Source organism: Solanum stenotomum, unplaced genomic scaffold, assembly GCF_019186545.1.
Source record: "Solanum stenotomum isolate F172 unplaced genomic scaffold, ASM1918654v1 scaffold29626, whole genome shotgun sequence".
NCBI lineage: Eukaryota > Viridiplantae > Streptophyta > Magnoliopsida > Solanales > Solanaceae > Solanum > Solanum stenotomum.
Genome location: NW_026030548.1, coordinates 15,811 through 33,681, shown reverse-complemented (window position 1 = coordinate 33,681; position 17,871 = coordinate 15,811). Strand labels below are relative to the sequence as shown.

The 17,871-nt window shown below is 37.4% G+C and overlaps 2 protein-coding genes across 2 annotated transcripts; both read right to left on the bottom strand.

Annotated features, from left to right (window-relative positions):
• Positions 1–6,518: 6,518 nt before the first annotated feature.
• LOC125851760 (uncharacterized) lies at positions 6,519–9,842 on the bottom strand. Its single transcript, XM_049531507.1, has 8 exons — positions 9,536–9,842; positions 9,206–9,428; positions 8,911–9,094; positions 8,098–8,190; positions 7,900–8,016; positions 7,298–7,786; positions 6,764–6,809; positions 6,519–6,676 (listed from the first exon to the last, which is right to left on the bottom strand). Exons 1-8 carry the CDS (start codon positions 9,840–9,842, stop codon positions 6,519–6,521), a joined length of 1,617 nt encoding a protein of 538 aa, XP_049387464.1.
• A 389-nt stretch (positions 9,843–10,231) lies between these two features.
• On the bottom strand, positions 10,232–13,674 carry LOC125851762 (uncharacterized). The gene is made up of 4 exons (XM_049531510.1): positions 12,678–13,674; positions 11,911–12,477; positions 11,142–11,841; positions 10,232–11,051 (listed from the first exon to the last, which is right to left on the bottom strand). The coding sequence occupies exons 1-4, from the start codon at positions 13,672–13,674 to the stop codon at positions 10,232–10,234; spliced, it is 3,084 nt and encodes a 1,027-aa protein (XP_049387467.1).
• Between the last annotated feature and the right edge of the window lie 4,197 nt (positions 13,675–17,871).

Here is a 17,871-nt window from a genome sequence, read left to right as displayed (position 1 = left end):
TAACTTCAAGGTTTAGGTTGTCTTTTCCAAATTATCTTAAGAATAATGAAGGATTACTAAATCAGCAGACCATATTCTTACGAATCCAAACTTTAAAAAAAATTAACATATGGCAGTAGCCTTACCTTAAGGTGAAATCAGTTCCTCCTCTTGAATTTCTTAAGATGGGAGATGTTACACCAACTTGTACTTGAAAAATAAAGGGTTTTCTCAGATTTTTAATGGTGAACTTGCAGGCCAGCACTTTGGAGCTTCTAGGGTTTCTTTTTGGGAGTAAATTGTTGTAGAACAAGTGAGAGATATATGAAATGAATTTCATTCTCTTAAGGGTCCTTTATGGACGTTTTTACATTAAGAAATATGTAGAAATATCTAGTCCCTCACTTTAAGTAAGCAGGTACATCACTCCCTTAATTTCTGCCACAAGTTCTTTAAGTAGCTGCATTGCCTAGTTGCCCTTTTCTTTTAAAATGCAGTCGACATATTTCCTAAGTAGGTGCATCACCTACTTACCACTTATTTAAGTAGGTTAGCAGTTAATCTACCATTAAGAACCTATGTCATCATTTCTACGTAAGCTACACATGTACGTAAGTAACTTAATTACGTAAGACATCCGAATTAGTAGCTTAAGCAAGTAGGTTAATTACTATGACAAATTATACTTTACTTACTCTATTTAGCCTCAAACCTCTTTCGAATATTGTCAAACCTATTTCAAACCCTCACTACTCACATAGAACTAGTATATGCAAAATATGGGACGTCACAAAACCGACTTATTTTCATGGTGAAATGATCCCCGGAGTGGGTAAATCCCCCATTTTGCCAATTTTCGTGTGTTATAGTCCATGGATCTTTTGGTAATCTGGATTTCTGACGTCTTTTTGCCTAAATTTTTCGTGGACGTCCATCAAGACCTTAGCTATGGATCCGATTTTTCCCGACGGGTTAACCCGCCATTTTCTAAGAGAAATAATCCCCGGATCGGGAAAACCCCCTGTTTTGCCAATTTTCATGTGCTATAGTCTATGGATCTTTTGGTGATCCAAATTTCCGATGTCATTTTTGCCAAAATTTTTTGTGGACTTCCTTCAAGACCTTAGCTATTGAGCAGGTTGATCCTGATGGGAAAATCGACTCATTTTCAAGGTGAAACGAACCCCAGAGAGTGTACACCCCCTATTTTACTAATTTTCGTGGTCTATAGACAATAGATCTTTTGGTGATCCAGATTTCCGACGTCATTTTTGCCAAACTTTTTCATGGACGTCCGTCAAGACCTTAGCTTTGGTGACGGTTGGTCCCGACGGGTAAACCAACCCATTTTCAAGGATAAACGAGCACAGTGCAGGTAAACCACCCATTTTACCGATTTTCGTATGCAATAGTCCATGGATTTTTTGGTGATTTCTGAATTCATTTTTGCCAAAATTTTCCGTGGACGGCTGTCCAGACCTTAGCTATGGAGCTGGTTGGTACCAACTGTTAAACCACCCCATTTTCAAGGTCAAACGAACCCCGGAGAGGGTAAACCCCCCGTTTTGCCGATTTTCGTGTGTTATAGTCCATGGATCTTTGGTGATCCGCATTTGCGTTGTCATTTTTAACGAAATTTTCCATGGACGTCCGTCAAAACCTTAGCTTTGGAGCCAATTTATCCCAACGGGCAAACCAGCCCATTCTCAAGGTCAAACGAACCCCAGAGTGGGTAAACCCCCCGTTTTGCCAAATTTCGTGTGCTATAGTCCATGGATTATTTGGTGATCCTGATTTTCGACGTCAATTTTGCTAAAAATTTTGTGGACGTCCGTCAAGACCTTCGCTATTGAGCTGGTTGGTACCAATGGGCAAACCGACCATTTTTAATGTCAAACGATCCCCGAATCAGGTAAACCTTTCATTTTGCTGATTTTCGTGTGCTATAGTCCATGGATCTTTTGGTGATCCAGATTTCCGACGTCATTTTAGCCAAAGAATTTTGTGGACATTCATGAAGACCTTAGCTATAGAGCAGGTTGGTCCCGATGGGAAATCTGGCCCATTTTCAAGGTCAAACAATTCCCGAAACGGTTAAGCCCCCCGTTTTGTCGACTTTCGTGTGCTTTAGTCCATGGATCTTTTGTTGATACGGATTACTAACGTCATTTTGGCCGAAATTTTTAAGGACGTCCTTCAAAAACTTATCTATGGATCTGGCTGGTCGCGACGGGTAAACTGGCCCATTTTGAAGGTCAAAAGACTCCCGGAGCACGTAAACCCATTTTACCAATTTTCGTGTGCGAAAGTGATCCAGATTTCTGCCAAAATATTTTGTAGACGTCCATCAAGACCTCAGCTATGGAGCCGATTAGTCCAGATGGGTAAACTGGCCCATTTTCATAGTCAAATGATCCCCGAAGCGGGTGAACCCCCAAATTTTTGCAGATTTTTGTGTGCTATATTCCATGGATATTTTGGTAATCCAGATTTCGGACGTCTTTTAGCCAAAAATTTTCCTGGATGTTCGCAAAAAACTTAGCTATGTATCCGGTTTGTCCCGACGGATAAATCGGCTATTTTCTATATGAAACGATCCCTGGATCGTGTAAACTCCCTGTTTTGCCAATTTTCGTGTGCTATATAGTCCATGGCTCTTTTGGTTATTCGGATTTTCAACGTCATTTATGCCAAAAAATTTTGTGGACGTCCGTCAAGACCTTAGCTGTGGAGCCGGTTGGTCCCGATGGGAAAACCGACCCATTTTCAAGATCAAACAATCCCCGGAGAGGGTAAACCCGCCATTTTGCTGATTTTTGTGTTCTATAGTCGATGGATCTTTTGGTGATCCAGATTTTCGACATAACTTTTGCCAAACATTTTCGTTGATGTCCGTCAAGACCTTAGCTTTGGAGCCGGTCGATCCCGACGGGTAAACCATCCCATTTTCGAGGTCAAACGATCCCCGGAGCGGTAAACCCCCCCGTTTTGCCGATATTCGTATGCTATAGTCCATGGATATTTTGGTAATTTCTGACAATTTTTGCTAAAATTTTTCGTGGACGTCTGTCAATACCTTAGCTATGGAGCTGGTTGGTCCCGACTGGTAAACCACCGCATTTTAAGTTCAAACGATCCCCAAAGAGGGTAAACCCCCCGTTTTGCCAATTTTCGTGTGCTATAGTCCATGGATTTTTTGGTGATCCGGATTTCCGAAGTCATTTATGCTGAAATTTTTCGTGGACCTCCACAAAACTTTAGCTATGTAGCTGATTTGTCCCGATGTGGAAACCAAACCATTTTCAAGGTCAAACAATCCCCGGAAGGGGTAAACACACCCTGTTTTGCCAATTTTCGTGTGCTATAGTCCATGGATATTTTGGTGATCAGGATTTTCGACGTCATTTTTGCCGAAACTTTTTGAGTATATCCGTCAAGACTTTAGCTATGGAACCGATTGGTTTAGACGGGAAAACCGGCCCATTTTAAAGGTCAAACGATCCCCGAAGCATGTAAACCCCCCGTTTTGCCGAATTTATGCTATAGTCCATGGATCATTTGGTGATCTGGATTTTCGATGTCAATTTTGCTGAATATTTTCGTGGACGTCCATCAAGACCTTTGCTATGGAGTCGGTTGGTACTAATGGGAAAATCGGCCATTTTTAATGTCAAACGATCCTCGAATCAGGTAAATCTCTTATTTTGTCAATTTTCGTGTGCTATATACATGGATCTTTTGGTGATTCAGATTTCCGATTTCATTTTAGCCAAAAATTCTGTGGACATTCGTCAAGACATTATCTATAGAGTAGGTTGGTCCCGATGGGAAAACTGGCCCATTTTCAAGGTCGAACAATCCCCGGAACGGGTAAACCCCCCATTTTGTCGACTTTCGTGTGCTATAATCCATGGATCTTTTGGTGATCCGGAATACCAACGCCATTTTGGTCAAAATTTTTGTGGACGTCCTTCAAAAACTCATCTATGGATCAGGTTGGTCCCGACGGGTAAACTAGCCCATTTTGAAGGTCAAAAGACTTCCGGGGCATGTAAACCCCCATTTTACCGATTTTCGTATGCTATAGGGATCTAGATTTTTGCCATCATTTTTGCCAAATTATTTCGTAGACGTCCATCAAGACCTTAGCTATGGAGTCCATTGGTCCAGACGGGTAAACCAGCCCATTTTCATGCTCAAATGATCCCTGGAGCGGGTAACCCCCCCATTTTTTGCCGATTATCGTGTGCAATAGTCCATGGATATTTTGGTAATCCAGATTTCCAACGTCTTTTAGCCAAAAAATTTCCTGGACGTCTGTAAAAAACTTAGCTATGTATCCAGTTGGTCCCGACGGGTAAACCGGCTATTTTCTATGTGAAATGATCCCCAGATCGTGTAAACTCCTTGTTTTGCCAATTTTCATGTGCTATAGTCCATGGATCTTTTGGTGATAAGGATTTTTGACGTCATTTATGCCAAAAAAATTTGTAGACGTCTTTCAAGACCTTAGCTATGGAGTCGGTTGGTCCCGATGGGAAAACCGACCCATTTTCAAGGTCAAACAATCCCCGGAGCTGGTAAACCCTCCATTTTGCTAATTTTCATCTTCTATAGTCCATGGATCTTTTGGTGATCCGGATTTCTGACGTAATTTTTGCCAAACCTTTTCATGGACATTCGTCAAGACCTTAGTTTTGGAGCCGGTTGGTCCCGACGGGCAAACCATTCCATTTTCAGAGTCAAACGATCCCCGGAGCGGTAAACCCCCCATTTTGCCAATTTCTGTGTGCTATAGTCCATGGATTATTTGGGTGATCCGGATTTTCGATGTCATTTTTGCCATAAAATTTCGTGGACATCTGTAAAGATCCTATCTATGGAGCCAGTTGGTCCCGATGGGGAAACCACCCCATTATCAAGGTCAAAAGATCACCGGAGCAGGTAAACACCCTGTTTTGTCGATTTTCGTGTTCTATAGTCAATGAATCTTTTGGTGATCAGGATTTTCGACGTCATTTTTGCTAAAAAATTTTGAGAACGTCCGTCAAAACCTTAGCTATGGAGCCAATTAGTCCCCATGGAAAACCGGCCCATTTTCAAGGTCAAGCGATCTCCGGAGAGTGTAAACCCCCCGTTTGGCCGATTTTCGTGTGTTATAGTCCATTGATCTTTTGGTAATCCGGATTTCCGAAGTCAATTTTGCCGTAAATTTTTGTGGACGTCCGACAAGACCTTCGCTATGGAGCCGACTGGTCCCGACGGGCAAATCAGCCTATTTTCAAGGTCAAATGATCCCCGGAGCAGGTAAACTTGCCCGTTTTGCCAATTTTTGTGGTCTTTAATCCATGGATATTTTGGTGATCCGGATTTTCGACGTTATTTTTGCTGAAATTTTTTATGGGCGTTCGTCAAGACCTTAGCTATGGAACCGGTTGGTCCCGACGGGAAAATCGACCCATTTTCAAGGTTATACAATCCCCGGAGCAGGTAAACCTCCCTTTTTTGCTAATTTTTGTGTTCTATAGTCCATGGATCCACTACTAGAAAATAGGTCTGTTGCAACAGAATAAAATTCATTGCCATAGACTCAAAGACTGTTGCAATTGCATTATGGCAACGGAAGATGGTGTGTTGCATATAAGACTGTTGCGATATGTCTATAGCAACGGTTTTATGGCAACAGTTGTAAACCGTTGCAATACACTATGTATAGCAACAGTTATTCTTTAGTGTAGGTCGACACTATTCTATGGTTGCTGCAATGGCTGCGAACCGTTGCAAACGATATATCGCAACAACTTTACTGTACAGCTCGATCTAAGCTATTACAACGGTTCTGCTAAACTATTGCAACAGTGTTATTAAGGTATTGCAATAGGCTTTTTTAATGGTTATTGCAGGCTATTGTAGGCACTGTGTATATTCTTTATTTTTGAAATAAACTATAATACAATGATAGAAAATATTAAATCAATATGTACTTCAACTAGTAGCATCCATATATCAACGATAAAAACACATGATCTTGATTTCCAATTCAAGAGTTAACATACATGAGGTTCACAAAAATTAAGCCCAAACATAAAAATAGTCCTATAATGTTCAAGAGTTGGCATTCATTTAAGTTCACAAAAATTAGGCCAACAAGTAAAAATAGTGCTAGAATGTTTGTAGATATATAGATAAACGAATTCTCTTTAAGTAACGTCTTCACTGCTTTCATTCCCGCTTTGCTCATTTTGTTCACCTACAATTTCAAAGGGGTCAACAATTAGGAAAGAGGAAGTTAAAAAATGAAAAGGGAAAAGAAGACGCATAACTCCTAATTTTTACTCTTTCTGGACATAACCTATACTACCACATCACTTTTTTAAAAAAAGAAAAATGCAAAGTTACTGATATTGTAGTTTGGAAGGGAGCAGAGAATTACAATAATGTGGACTTACCAAAGGAGGACAAACATATTGTTCAAGAACAACGAGTAGATTAAAGATAAAAGGGGCCATGATGAAAATAACTCACAGGAAACCAAGACTCTAAGTGATAGTACTAACATAGAGAAGCTCTAACTGTTCATGAGGAGGAGCCAAACCTATCAGAAACAACTTGAAAAATATAGCTATAACAGTGTACACGGATGTAGACAGTTTAGCAGCCAGTAAACACTTAGAAGAATTAGCACCATGTGAAGAAGCTGAGAGGGAACAACCAAGTGAGAACAAATCAGTTAGCTGACTACATTACAAGCATTGCACTTGAACAAGACAACTCAATCCATTACCACAGTTTTCAAGCTCTACCCACCAAAGGATGGAAGACATTAAATTCTGATAAATCAGAAATTACAATCCTCAGAATTAGAACTAGAAAGATTACACAGTCATAAACATGATATTTGTTGATCAAAATAGAACATTTAAACACAAGAGACAGCAACAAATAGGGGCTACATGAAGAGGCAATACAATAAGAACAAAGTCGGTCACTATACATCAGAAACAAACTATGAACCAAAAGGGAAAAACCAACAAATAGGGTCAGTATATTTTTACTAGAAACCAACAACACCTAAAATCAACCCAGATCTGGAGCACACCTTTTAAAACCTTCTTAATCAATTGATGTTTTAAGTTTAGTTCAATACTCCTAAACTATGCAAACAACAGTAACACTAATCTCGATAATATCAACTTCGATAAAAATAAAAAGATGATCGCAGTTGCACCAACAATAATACAAGAAGATTGCAAGTGTAGTAGCACAAGAAAAAGAAGTAGAAGCAGATTAACATAATAGGCCATAAATGAAGATGAACCAAACAGAAAACTGCAAAAGCAGTAGTAGAAGAAAATGAAGAAGAAGGAGGATGATTCTGACCTTGATTGTTGCTACTGGTAGTTGAACGATGGATTGGCCGAATATTTGTTTCTCGTGTTGACGAAACATCAAGTAATGTTGCCAAAACATTAACATCAATTGGTAGGCCTGAACGTTGAAGTTTTGTTATGACATCTTCTACAATTTCTTGTCTCATCGTGGTCTTTTGTTGGTCAAATTGTTCCTTCTGTTCCTCAATTTTTTCCTCCATTCTCAGCATTCTGTCTTCCATCTTTTTCACAAGGTCATTTGTTGCATTTGATGAGGCTTCAAAATTTCCCACTTTCCCTTTCAAAGTAGTTTTTGTAACCCCTCTTCCATATAATCTCAAACGTCCTGGATGTTCTGATCCCATGACAGAAGCAAATGCATCAATTGTCTCATTACCATCTTCATTTTGTTGCATTTCAATATTCTCCATCTCAGCCTATAATGCAGTTTTATTATTAAAAAACAAGAGAATTCAAGTACACATATAAAGAGTAAATATGAAAAAACAAATTCAAATCAAACAAAATAAAAATTAGATAGAAATCTCACAATTTTACTAGCTGTATCTTCATCTGTATCCTTGTATGATCGATTGGGCTTTCTTTTTCTTGTAACCACAAAAAATTCCTTAGGTGATGGAGTATCATTAGTTTCCCTCTCTTTTTCCTGTACACATTAAAAGTGGATATCAAACATCTTCTTTAAAATGCGACATGTTTTTATTCAATGCTACGCAGGAGCTCATACCAAATCATTGCGAAGTAAAGCAAAGCTTTTCTTGCCAACAGTATGTGGATTCTTCAACTTTTTCCGATTCTCACTGTTGGCTTTTGACATTTTCTACAAATAGAAGAGAAGTTCCACAATGATCAAGTGATTTTTATAGAAGAGGAAAGCTTTTTTCCAGTGACTAGTGATCCGTAAAAAAGATGAGAGCTCAGTGGTCTCCCAGAAAGAAGAGACACTGCCAGTGATCATGCCAGTGATCAGTTACAGAAGAAAAGAGCTCTTTATATAGCTTAAAATATTTTGGAAATGAAGAGCAAAAATAACCACCAAATCAGCTAATCACAATATTCTCTTACTAAAAGAGAAGTAACTCAATCCATAAGGAATAAAATTCGACCAAGAAACATGTATTACAGGTTGTTCTCAGATCCAACAAGGACAGAAGGGAAAATGATAATATAAATCCCAACTTACCATAATTGAACCACTACCAAAGCTGTCATATAATTAAACCAAGTAGCAAGGATGGAAAGAAAACAATCGTTTAAGAAAAATACTATATACTCAAAAGTATCAATTTAACAGTGGGATAAAGGTTCAATTACCATATTTAAGCAAGTACTATGACTGCCACAGTTAATTAAGGGAGTGATAAACTAGAATCAATCACAATATAGAAGTAAAATCAATAACTTTCTTTAATTAATCTAAAATAAAATTGTAAAGAAGTTGGACCCACGAAACACTAAAATGAAGGAGATTTTTTTATCTTTTCCTAAGATCGATGAGTCAAATAACTCTTATTTCGTATTAACAACTAGTAAGACTTACCTGAAATTTTTCTGAGTTCCAATATTTAAGAAGTTCCTTAAATTGAGATGTTGGAACATCATCAGGCTTTTTTTCCATCCGAATTTGATCATTAGCGTAGGCATCAAAGTGGTGTGTTTTCAAATCAAACTTACGCCTTCTCCAAGCTTCTTGAATTGTTTTTAAAGTCCATCTATTTCCGATTCTGGAATATCATATTTCTCCTGAAAATTTGGACATTGAGTTAGTGCAATAAATGTTAAATATATTTAACTTAACAGAGAATTGAAAACTTCAAACCTTGGTATAATCCCACAAATCCTGTTTTGTGTCAAGCAACTTCCAATTTTCTATATCAAGAGGACAAAGGGTCGCATTCCTAGCAAGTGTACCGAGGAAGCTGCTCAACTCTATCACGACATCAGTACTAGAACCAACTGGCTGACCAGCTTTATTCAGTACAATCAGTTTACGATCATGCCTTTCATGTACAGCTAACATCTTTGTTTGACCTCTTAGTCTTTTTTTAGTGGAAGAGTCTACAATAATACACAAATAAAGATAACCCTTCCAAAGTAGTATTGTAATTTGATTTTATAATTAAAAAAGAAAAGTAATATTATAAATAAAATATGAATGTTCTTGCCTTGTTCTTCACATTGTTCATTTACTTTAAGAGCAGTAGAATTCAATTGAAGTTGTTCTTCTACGGGTTGCACTACATTGTTAGTTGAGTCAGCTTGTATACGAACTCCTGCCTCTGGATTGTGTGATTCTAGCACATCTTGTTCTTCTATTACATCTGTTAGACGCTGTCGCTTTTCGATCAGTAGATCCTTTCTTCTTCTAGCTAGCAACAACTTCTTTTGATTCGCCAAAGATGTGAGTGTTCCAGCTGGAACAGTTGCTCTTGTTTCTTTATTCCTTATTCTTGAAGACTCTCGCTGTTTCATGACTACCAAGTATTGCCTGCTGTAAAAATAGAGATATAAAGATAAAGAGTTAGACATCTCAACAGAATCAAGAAGATAAAGCAGAATCAGTGAAAAGAAGATTACAGTCACAATAAGACGAACTAGTAAAAAGGAGAAAGCGTGAAGCAGAAATTAGAATTATCACCACTTCTTGCTACCTAATTCACAGAGGTTTTCTAAAGAAAAATCACTCAGCTCGTTTCAATAAATGAAGCACTAAAGCAATCTCTAATAATATTTAGATAACCCAAAAAGACAGAAGTACACAATAATAATAAAATAGGCAAAATCAACATTCTTTCAATTGACTTTCAAACCAATAGTACATATAAGAAATGCAATAGAGATATATAAGAAAAATCCCTTCGTCAATCATCAGCCACCATCCAATCCCAATCGACATCATCAAAGTCCTCATCTTCTTCTGATGTGTCCATATCTTCTTCCATATATTCTGAATGTTGATCATGAGTTGGCATATCAATGACATCACCAGGTACATCTTCTCTTGACCATCTGAGATCAACATCAGCATCAGGTATTCCATTTGATGGTCCAATGTCATTGTCTGGCTCCCCAAAAAATGTTTCTCCAATATTAGGGCAATTCTCTTCTTCTAAATCAAATAAATCAACATGAACTTTGGTCCTTGCATAATAAACATCTTTCTCAATTGGATCCTCTACATAGAAAACTTGATGCACTTGAGATGCCAGTACAAATGGATCTTCAGTACTGCATAACTTGTTGAAGTATACTCGAGTTAATCCATATTCATCTACTTCATTACGAAACCAATCACATTTAAACAACACAACACTAAAGCAACCCCAATAATCAATCTCTATGATATCTTGAATAACTCCATAATAGACAACTTCTCCATCAATGGGGTTTTGGTCTCTAGCACTAGCAAAACTATCAGTCGTTGCTGATAAAGTCACTTCATAGTTCTGGGTCTTACCTTGACTATCTCGTTTCATTGTATGAAATCGATATCCATTGATGAAATATGTTGTATATCTTTTTGCCGCAGTATTAGGCCCTTTAGTGAGTTGTCGTAAATGTTCAGGCACTTCAACAGATTTCACTTTCTCCTTAAACCAGTTGCCAAATTCCTGACTATGATTTTGTGCTCTAATCCATGCATTTGATCTACTATGATTGTCAATTACAATCTTATGTTCCCTGCAAGCAAGCATATTTCAAATTAGCATGTTTCAAAGTTCTTATCATATAAAAAATATTGAAGTTTATAATAAAAGTGACAGATCTTACATGATAAAGGTCTCCATTTTTTCATCTCCGGTATTAAACAATACATATCGATGTATATCAACACATAACTGGAGATCCATGTGAAAATTGTTGCCTTTGCTTTTTTTCTCCCTTCCAATCGGATGGCCAAATTTAGGGAATATAGGTGACAAATTACCTCCCTCTGTTTCAGTTCCCTGCTCATCCTCTAATTGGTATCGACTAAATTTTGTTTTCACCCCAGCATGTAGGTATCTAGAACATAAATTCACGCTCTCTAGTGCCACGAATCCCTCTAGTATTGATGCTTCTAGATGAAATCGATTACGAACATGCCCCTTGAAGAAACATAGGTTCCTTTCAGTGGAATACATCCAACGAAGATGTATCGGACCCCCAAGCTTAATTTCATTTACTAAATGGATGGGCAAATGTACCATTATATCAAAAAAAGATGGAGGGAAAATCTTTTCAAGGTCACATATAATCTCATAGATCTCAGACTGCATTGTATCAAGATCTGCTCGCCTTATCACCTTGCTACTTATGACTTTAAAGAAGTTCCCCAACCGAATCAAAGCCATAGAAACTTTTTTGGGTAACACTTTTCTAACAGCAATTTGGAGCAAGTAATGCATTATGAAATGAGCATCATGGCTCTTGTAACCTAATATTTTCATCTCATCCACTTCCACACATCTTGATATATTTGAAACACAACCTTTTGGTAATTTGGCATTTTTAAGAACAGTGCAAAATAACTTCTTTTCTGCTGGTTACATGGAGAAACAGGCTTTATCCAAATGAACTCTTCCATTATCATCTTGTACTGGTTGAAGCTCCTTTCTTATCCCTATTTCTTGCAAGTCATATCGAGAATTTACATGGTCTTTTGACTTTCCAGTTACATCCAACAAAGTCCCGAGCAAACTGTCACAAATATTTTTTTCAATGTGCATCACATCAAGATTGTGCCTCAATTTGTTATGTTCCCAGTATGGCAATTCAAAAAAGATGGATCTTTTTTTCCATGGACCCTCACTATCACGATGCTTCCTTTTTTGGCCCTTTCCGAAAACATTATTGAATTCACGCAACTCTTCTAATACTTCTGTGCCTGATAAGGGAGTAGGTGCAGATCTGTGATCTTCTTTACCATCAAATGATTTCTTATCTCTTCGAAATGGATGATCAGGAGGTAATAATGCCCGATGACCCATGTAACACATCTTACGACTATGCTTGAGATATTGAGAGCATGTCCCATGATTACAAGTTGGGCATGCCTTTCTTCCTTTTGTGCTCCAACCAGAAAGCATTGCATAGGCTGGAAAATCACTAATTGTCCACAATAAGGCTGCACGCAATTGAAATGTTTGGTTAGAATCAGCATCATATGTTTCCATCCCAGTTTCCTACAATTCTTTCAATTCTGCAATTAGTGGTTGAAGGTAGACATCAATATCATAGATAATATCATATACTCCGGTTTCATGCAAATCCACGGTGATAAATTATAATTCATTAACATAACAGGCCATGTGCTATGGGAAATACTCATGGTTCGAAATGGGTTGAAACCATCACTTGAAAGACCCAATCTAACATTACGAGGATCTCTAGCAAAATCTTCGTGCAAGGAATCAAATTTTTTCCAAGCTTCCCCGTCAGCCGCATGCCATATGTTGCCATCTTTGGGTCGTTCAGTATCATGCCATTTCATATTTGCAGTTGTTTCAGGACACATGAATATTCTCTGAAGCCTAGGTTTTAAGGGAAGGTACCTTAAAACTTTTGTAGGAATTTTGGAGCTTTCATTAGTCAAGGGATCATTAACAGTCTTCCATCTAGATGAGCCACAAACAGAGCAATTATTTTCCTTCTCATTTTCCTTCCAAAATAACATGCAATCATTAGGACATGCATGTATTTTTTCATAATCAACACCCAAATCTTTAATCACATTTTTTTCTTTGTGGAACGACTCAGGTATATGAGAAAATGGAAATGCCTCTCTTAACAGGTCTAGCAAGTCTCCAAAGGCCACATTACTCAAACCATGAATGCATTTGAACAAGAATAATCGAATGGTGAAATTCAGTTTAGAGAAATTCTCACACCCATGATATAACTCTTGTTTACCTTCCTCCAGCAATTTAAAAAATTTCTTTGCATCTTCGGATAGCCCCTCTCTCACTCCCTCAAGCCTCAAGTCCCCTGCAACATCTCTAAAAGTATCATGAAGTAGGCCGTCAATATTGTCACGCATGTTGGAACCTTCCTTATTATTATGATCTGGATGATTTCTCGAGGAAAAACTTTCCCCATGAAAAATCCATTTGGTGTACCCTTGCACAAACCCATAAACAACCAAGTGATCCTCTACCACATTTCGATGATTCCACTTACAATTAGCACACTTTTTGAAAGGACACAATATTTCATCTCCTTTGGAAGCTCGTTCAAAAGTTGTATCAAGAAAGTTATTCACACCACTGATATACTCATTGGTGGATCTCCGGAGACCCATCCAACTTTTATCTCCACTATCCATTTAATATTGAATATCCTATACGACACCAAAATCAAATTACCAAGATAAGAAATAAAAGAGAAGATTCTGAATAGCACACCAACAGATTTGGTTCCCTTAAAAACTTACATACAACAGATTTTGATCAGTGGCTCTATCTTATTTTATTTAACAACATAAATGAAATGTCTTTCTTCCTTGAACTATTTGTTATACATAATCAGCTATCTACTTAACAATACCTATTTTACCTAGAATTTCAATTAGTTAAAAGAGAAATGATGTAAAAGATTTAAAATCTAAAAACTCAATCTTAAGATAGTAAGACACGACAGTAAAGTGAAACGATTTTGACAAATCTAAACACTTAAAGAGATGTAATGGATTTCATATAAAAAATACAAAATTTCATAATATTTTGTCAAAGACAACAACCTCACTCAAGAAACTAAGCAGCACACGATTGCAAGACTCCCCCTTGAGAGGCTGAGTTAATGTTCAAAACCTTATGTGTAGCTCAACTAGACCCAATATCTACTCAATCAATTCTAGAATCAGCAATGGTCACAAAATAGAACATGAATCAGAAAAAAAGAGTAATAGGAAAGTCACATAAAAGGGAAATCTTATCCAACACTCTAAACTTACTATACATGTACAACATTTAGAGAGCACATATATGGGGAAAGAATCACCTGGAAATGATTATAAACAACACAAAAAGAAGAGTAAAAACCAAGATTCACACACACATAAATGGAAATGAGAATAGACTAAAAAGAAACTAACTACACAATTAAGAGACAAGGGAATATTACCTCTTTTTAAGTAGTGAATGGCTCACTACATGAAAACTTTACTAGTTATAACCTTTTAAATTAAAGATAAGCATAACTAAGCTAACTAGGCAAATTTGAGTTAACAAGTTGAGGGTGTTGTGTCTCTAATTAAAGACTTCTAAATAAATTTAAAGGTAAAATAAAAGCATAAAAGGACAACAAAACTAAAGTCACTAACCTCACTCAAGAAACTAAGCAGCTCAATCGTAAAACTTCAAATTTATAAGAAAAGACAAGGGGCAGCCTTAGAGAACTTGGATGTATGGTTAAATGTAGACATGCATATCCAAATCTAGGAGCAGCCTTAGAGAGGTTGAGTTAACACTCAAAGCCTTATTTTGTGCTCAACTACACCAAGGATCTACTTAATGTATTCCAAAAGCAAAAATGATCTTAAAACAGAAAATACAATATTTGTCACAAAAAGAATATTAAAGGAGAAAACAAAGAACTACTCAATACCTAAAGTTTTATTCGGTGCTCAAAGAATAAAGAGGTTGGTTTCATAATCAAAACCTTATTCTATGATCAACTAGACGCTAGGTCTGCTCAATGTATTCATGAACCAGTAATGCTAGTTAAAAGCACCTGGTAACCCTAATGACAATCATTAAAAAGCTACGACCTCGGACTTCTTTTTTCATTTCAAGAAGAATACACACCACCACTACACAGCTATGTTCAGAAGAAAAGCTTTCTTGCATTGGTACACTAGGGAATGAATGGACGAGATGGAGTTCACTGAGGCAGGAAGTAACATGAATGATCTGGTTTCTGAAGCTCTTAACTCATAACAGACAAAAATTGATCATGAAATATTTTTTACAATAAAGCATAAAGTGAAAGTTTTTCCAACATTCTAAACTTACAATACAGACCTTAAATCTGAAAAACACAGTCATATGGAATGATTTAACTAAAAAATGAATAAGCAATAACGAACAGAGAAAAGTAAACGTAAAATATCTAACATACACACAGATATACATCAAAGTAAAATAAGAGAAACAGGAACATTACCTCTTTTTAAGCAGTGAGCTGAGCTTGATGACCAACTTGTAGTTTGTCCACTAAAAATTTTAGAGAAGAAGGAAGAAAGTATAAACTTAGAGCTTGAAAATTGTACTCGAAAGAGAGAAACAAAATCCCTTAATGTTCGATTTCAATGACTTTTGGAGTTGAAAAATATTTCAGTTCATTTTATTCTTAGAAATTGTTTGTCCTGTTCAAAAACTTGAGGGTTTTCGATAGATAAGAATTATCATGTATAATGAAGAATCGAAACTCATCTTTCATAACATTAACTCTTCCTAAACTGAGAATTTCCATCTAAACATTTTTGCAGAGATTTCTCAATCTTCACCAAAATTGAGATACACACTCTAATGCACAATAACATTACATTATAAACATAAACTCTAGCAAAGAACATCTACTTCACAGAAACCCATTTGTCTATTTTCAAATCTTTTTCAAGAACCCTTCTAATAAATTTCTAACTTTGAAGAAGATGGAATACGACATACCTGTAGCTGCAGAAACGTAAAACCCACTAAGAAGAAGACCCAAAAGCTCCAGATTCCTACAAGGAAAATCAAAGAAGAAGGATTAAAGGAAAATGCTACTTTTGTTCTTTAGAGAGAAAGAAGAAAGTCGATACCTACGAGGATGAAAAGTCTGAAGAAACAAATTAACCTAGTGATACTTTACCTTTTATTTTATTTTTACAATTAATATTTAAAAAAAAAACTCTTTTGGCGGGTGTAGTAAAATTAGTGGAGGGAAATAATTGAGGGAAAGAGTTTGGTGGAACCGTTGCCATAGAGTACCTAAGGCGACAGTTTGTAGGAATCGTTGCAATAAAAGATACTATGGCCACGGTTGTCGCAATAATGCAACGATTTACTTCTTAAAGTGTTTCATTAGGTCCATTTGTCTATTGCAAAGGTTATAACCGTTGTGAATTACTGTCTATTGCAACGCATCTTTAGTTGTTGCTAAATAATTGTCGCTACAGGCATGTTTTCTAGTAGTGATCTTTTGGTGATTCAGATTTTCGACGTCATTTTTGCCAAACTTTTTCATGGACGTCCGTAAAGACCTTAGCTTTGGAGCCAATTGGTCTAGATAGGTAAACCAGCCCATTTTCAAGGTCAAACGAGCCCCGGAGCGGGTAAACCCCCTGTTTTGCCGATTTTCATGTGCTATAATACATGGATTTTTTGGTGATTTTCGACTTTATTTTTGTCAAAATTTTCCGTGCACGTCCGTCAAGACCTTACATATAGAGCTGGTTGGTCCGGACTAGCAAACCGACCCATTTTCAAGGTCAAACGATCCCTAGAGCAGGTAAACCCCTCGTTTCATCGATTTTCGTGTGCTATATTCCATGGATCTTTTGGTGATCCAAATTTCTAACATCAATTTTGCCGAAATTTTTCGTTGACGTCCGTCAAGACCTTTGCTCTGAGGCTGGTTGGTCCCGACGGGAAAACCGACCCATTTTCAAGGTCAAACAATCCCCAGAGCGGGTAAAATCGCCATTTTGCTGATTTTTGTTTTCTATAGTCGATGGATCTTTTGGTGATCCAGATTTTCGACATAACTTTTGCCAAATTTTTTCGTGGATGTCCGTCAAGACCTTAGCTTTGGAGCCGGTCGGTCCCGACGGGTAAACCATCCCATTTTCAAGGTCAAACGATCCCCAGAGCGGTAAACACCCCCGTTTTGCCGATATTCGTATGCTATAGTCCATGGATTTTTTGGTAATTTTTGACTTAATTTTTGCCAAAATTTCGTGATCGTCTATCAATACCTTAGCTATGAAGCCGGTTTGTCCCGATGGGTAAACCACCGCATTTTAAGTTCAAACGATCCCCAAAGAGGGCAAACCCCCCGTTTTGCCAATTTTCGTGTGCTATAGTCAATGGATTTTTTGGTGATCCGGTTTTCCGAAGTCATTTATGCTGAAATTTTTCGTGGACATCCATCAAAACTTTAGCTGTGGAGCTAATTTGTCCCGATGTGGAAACCAAACCATTTTCAAGGTCAAACAATCCCCGGAAGGGGTAAACACACCCTGTTTTGCCAATTTTCGTGTGCTATAGTCCATGGATATTTTGGTGATCAGGATTTCTGACGTCATTTTTGCCAAAATTTTTTGAGTATATCCGTCAAGACTTTAGCTTTGGAACCGGTTGGTTTAGACGGGAAAATCGGCCCATTTTGAAGGTCAAATGATCCCCAGAGCGTGTAAACCCCCCGTTTTGCCGAATTTCGTGTGCTATAGTCCATGGATCATTTGGTGATTTGGATTTCCAACGTCAAGTTTGCTGAATATTTTTGTGGACGTCCATCAAGACCTTCGCTATGGAGTCGG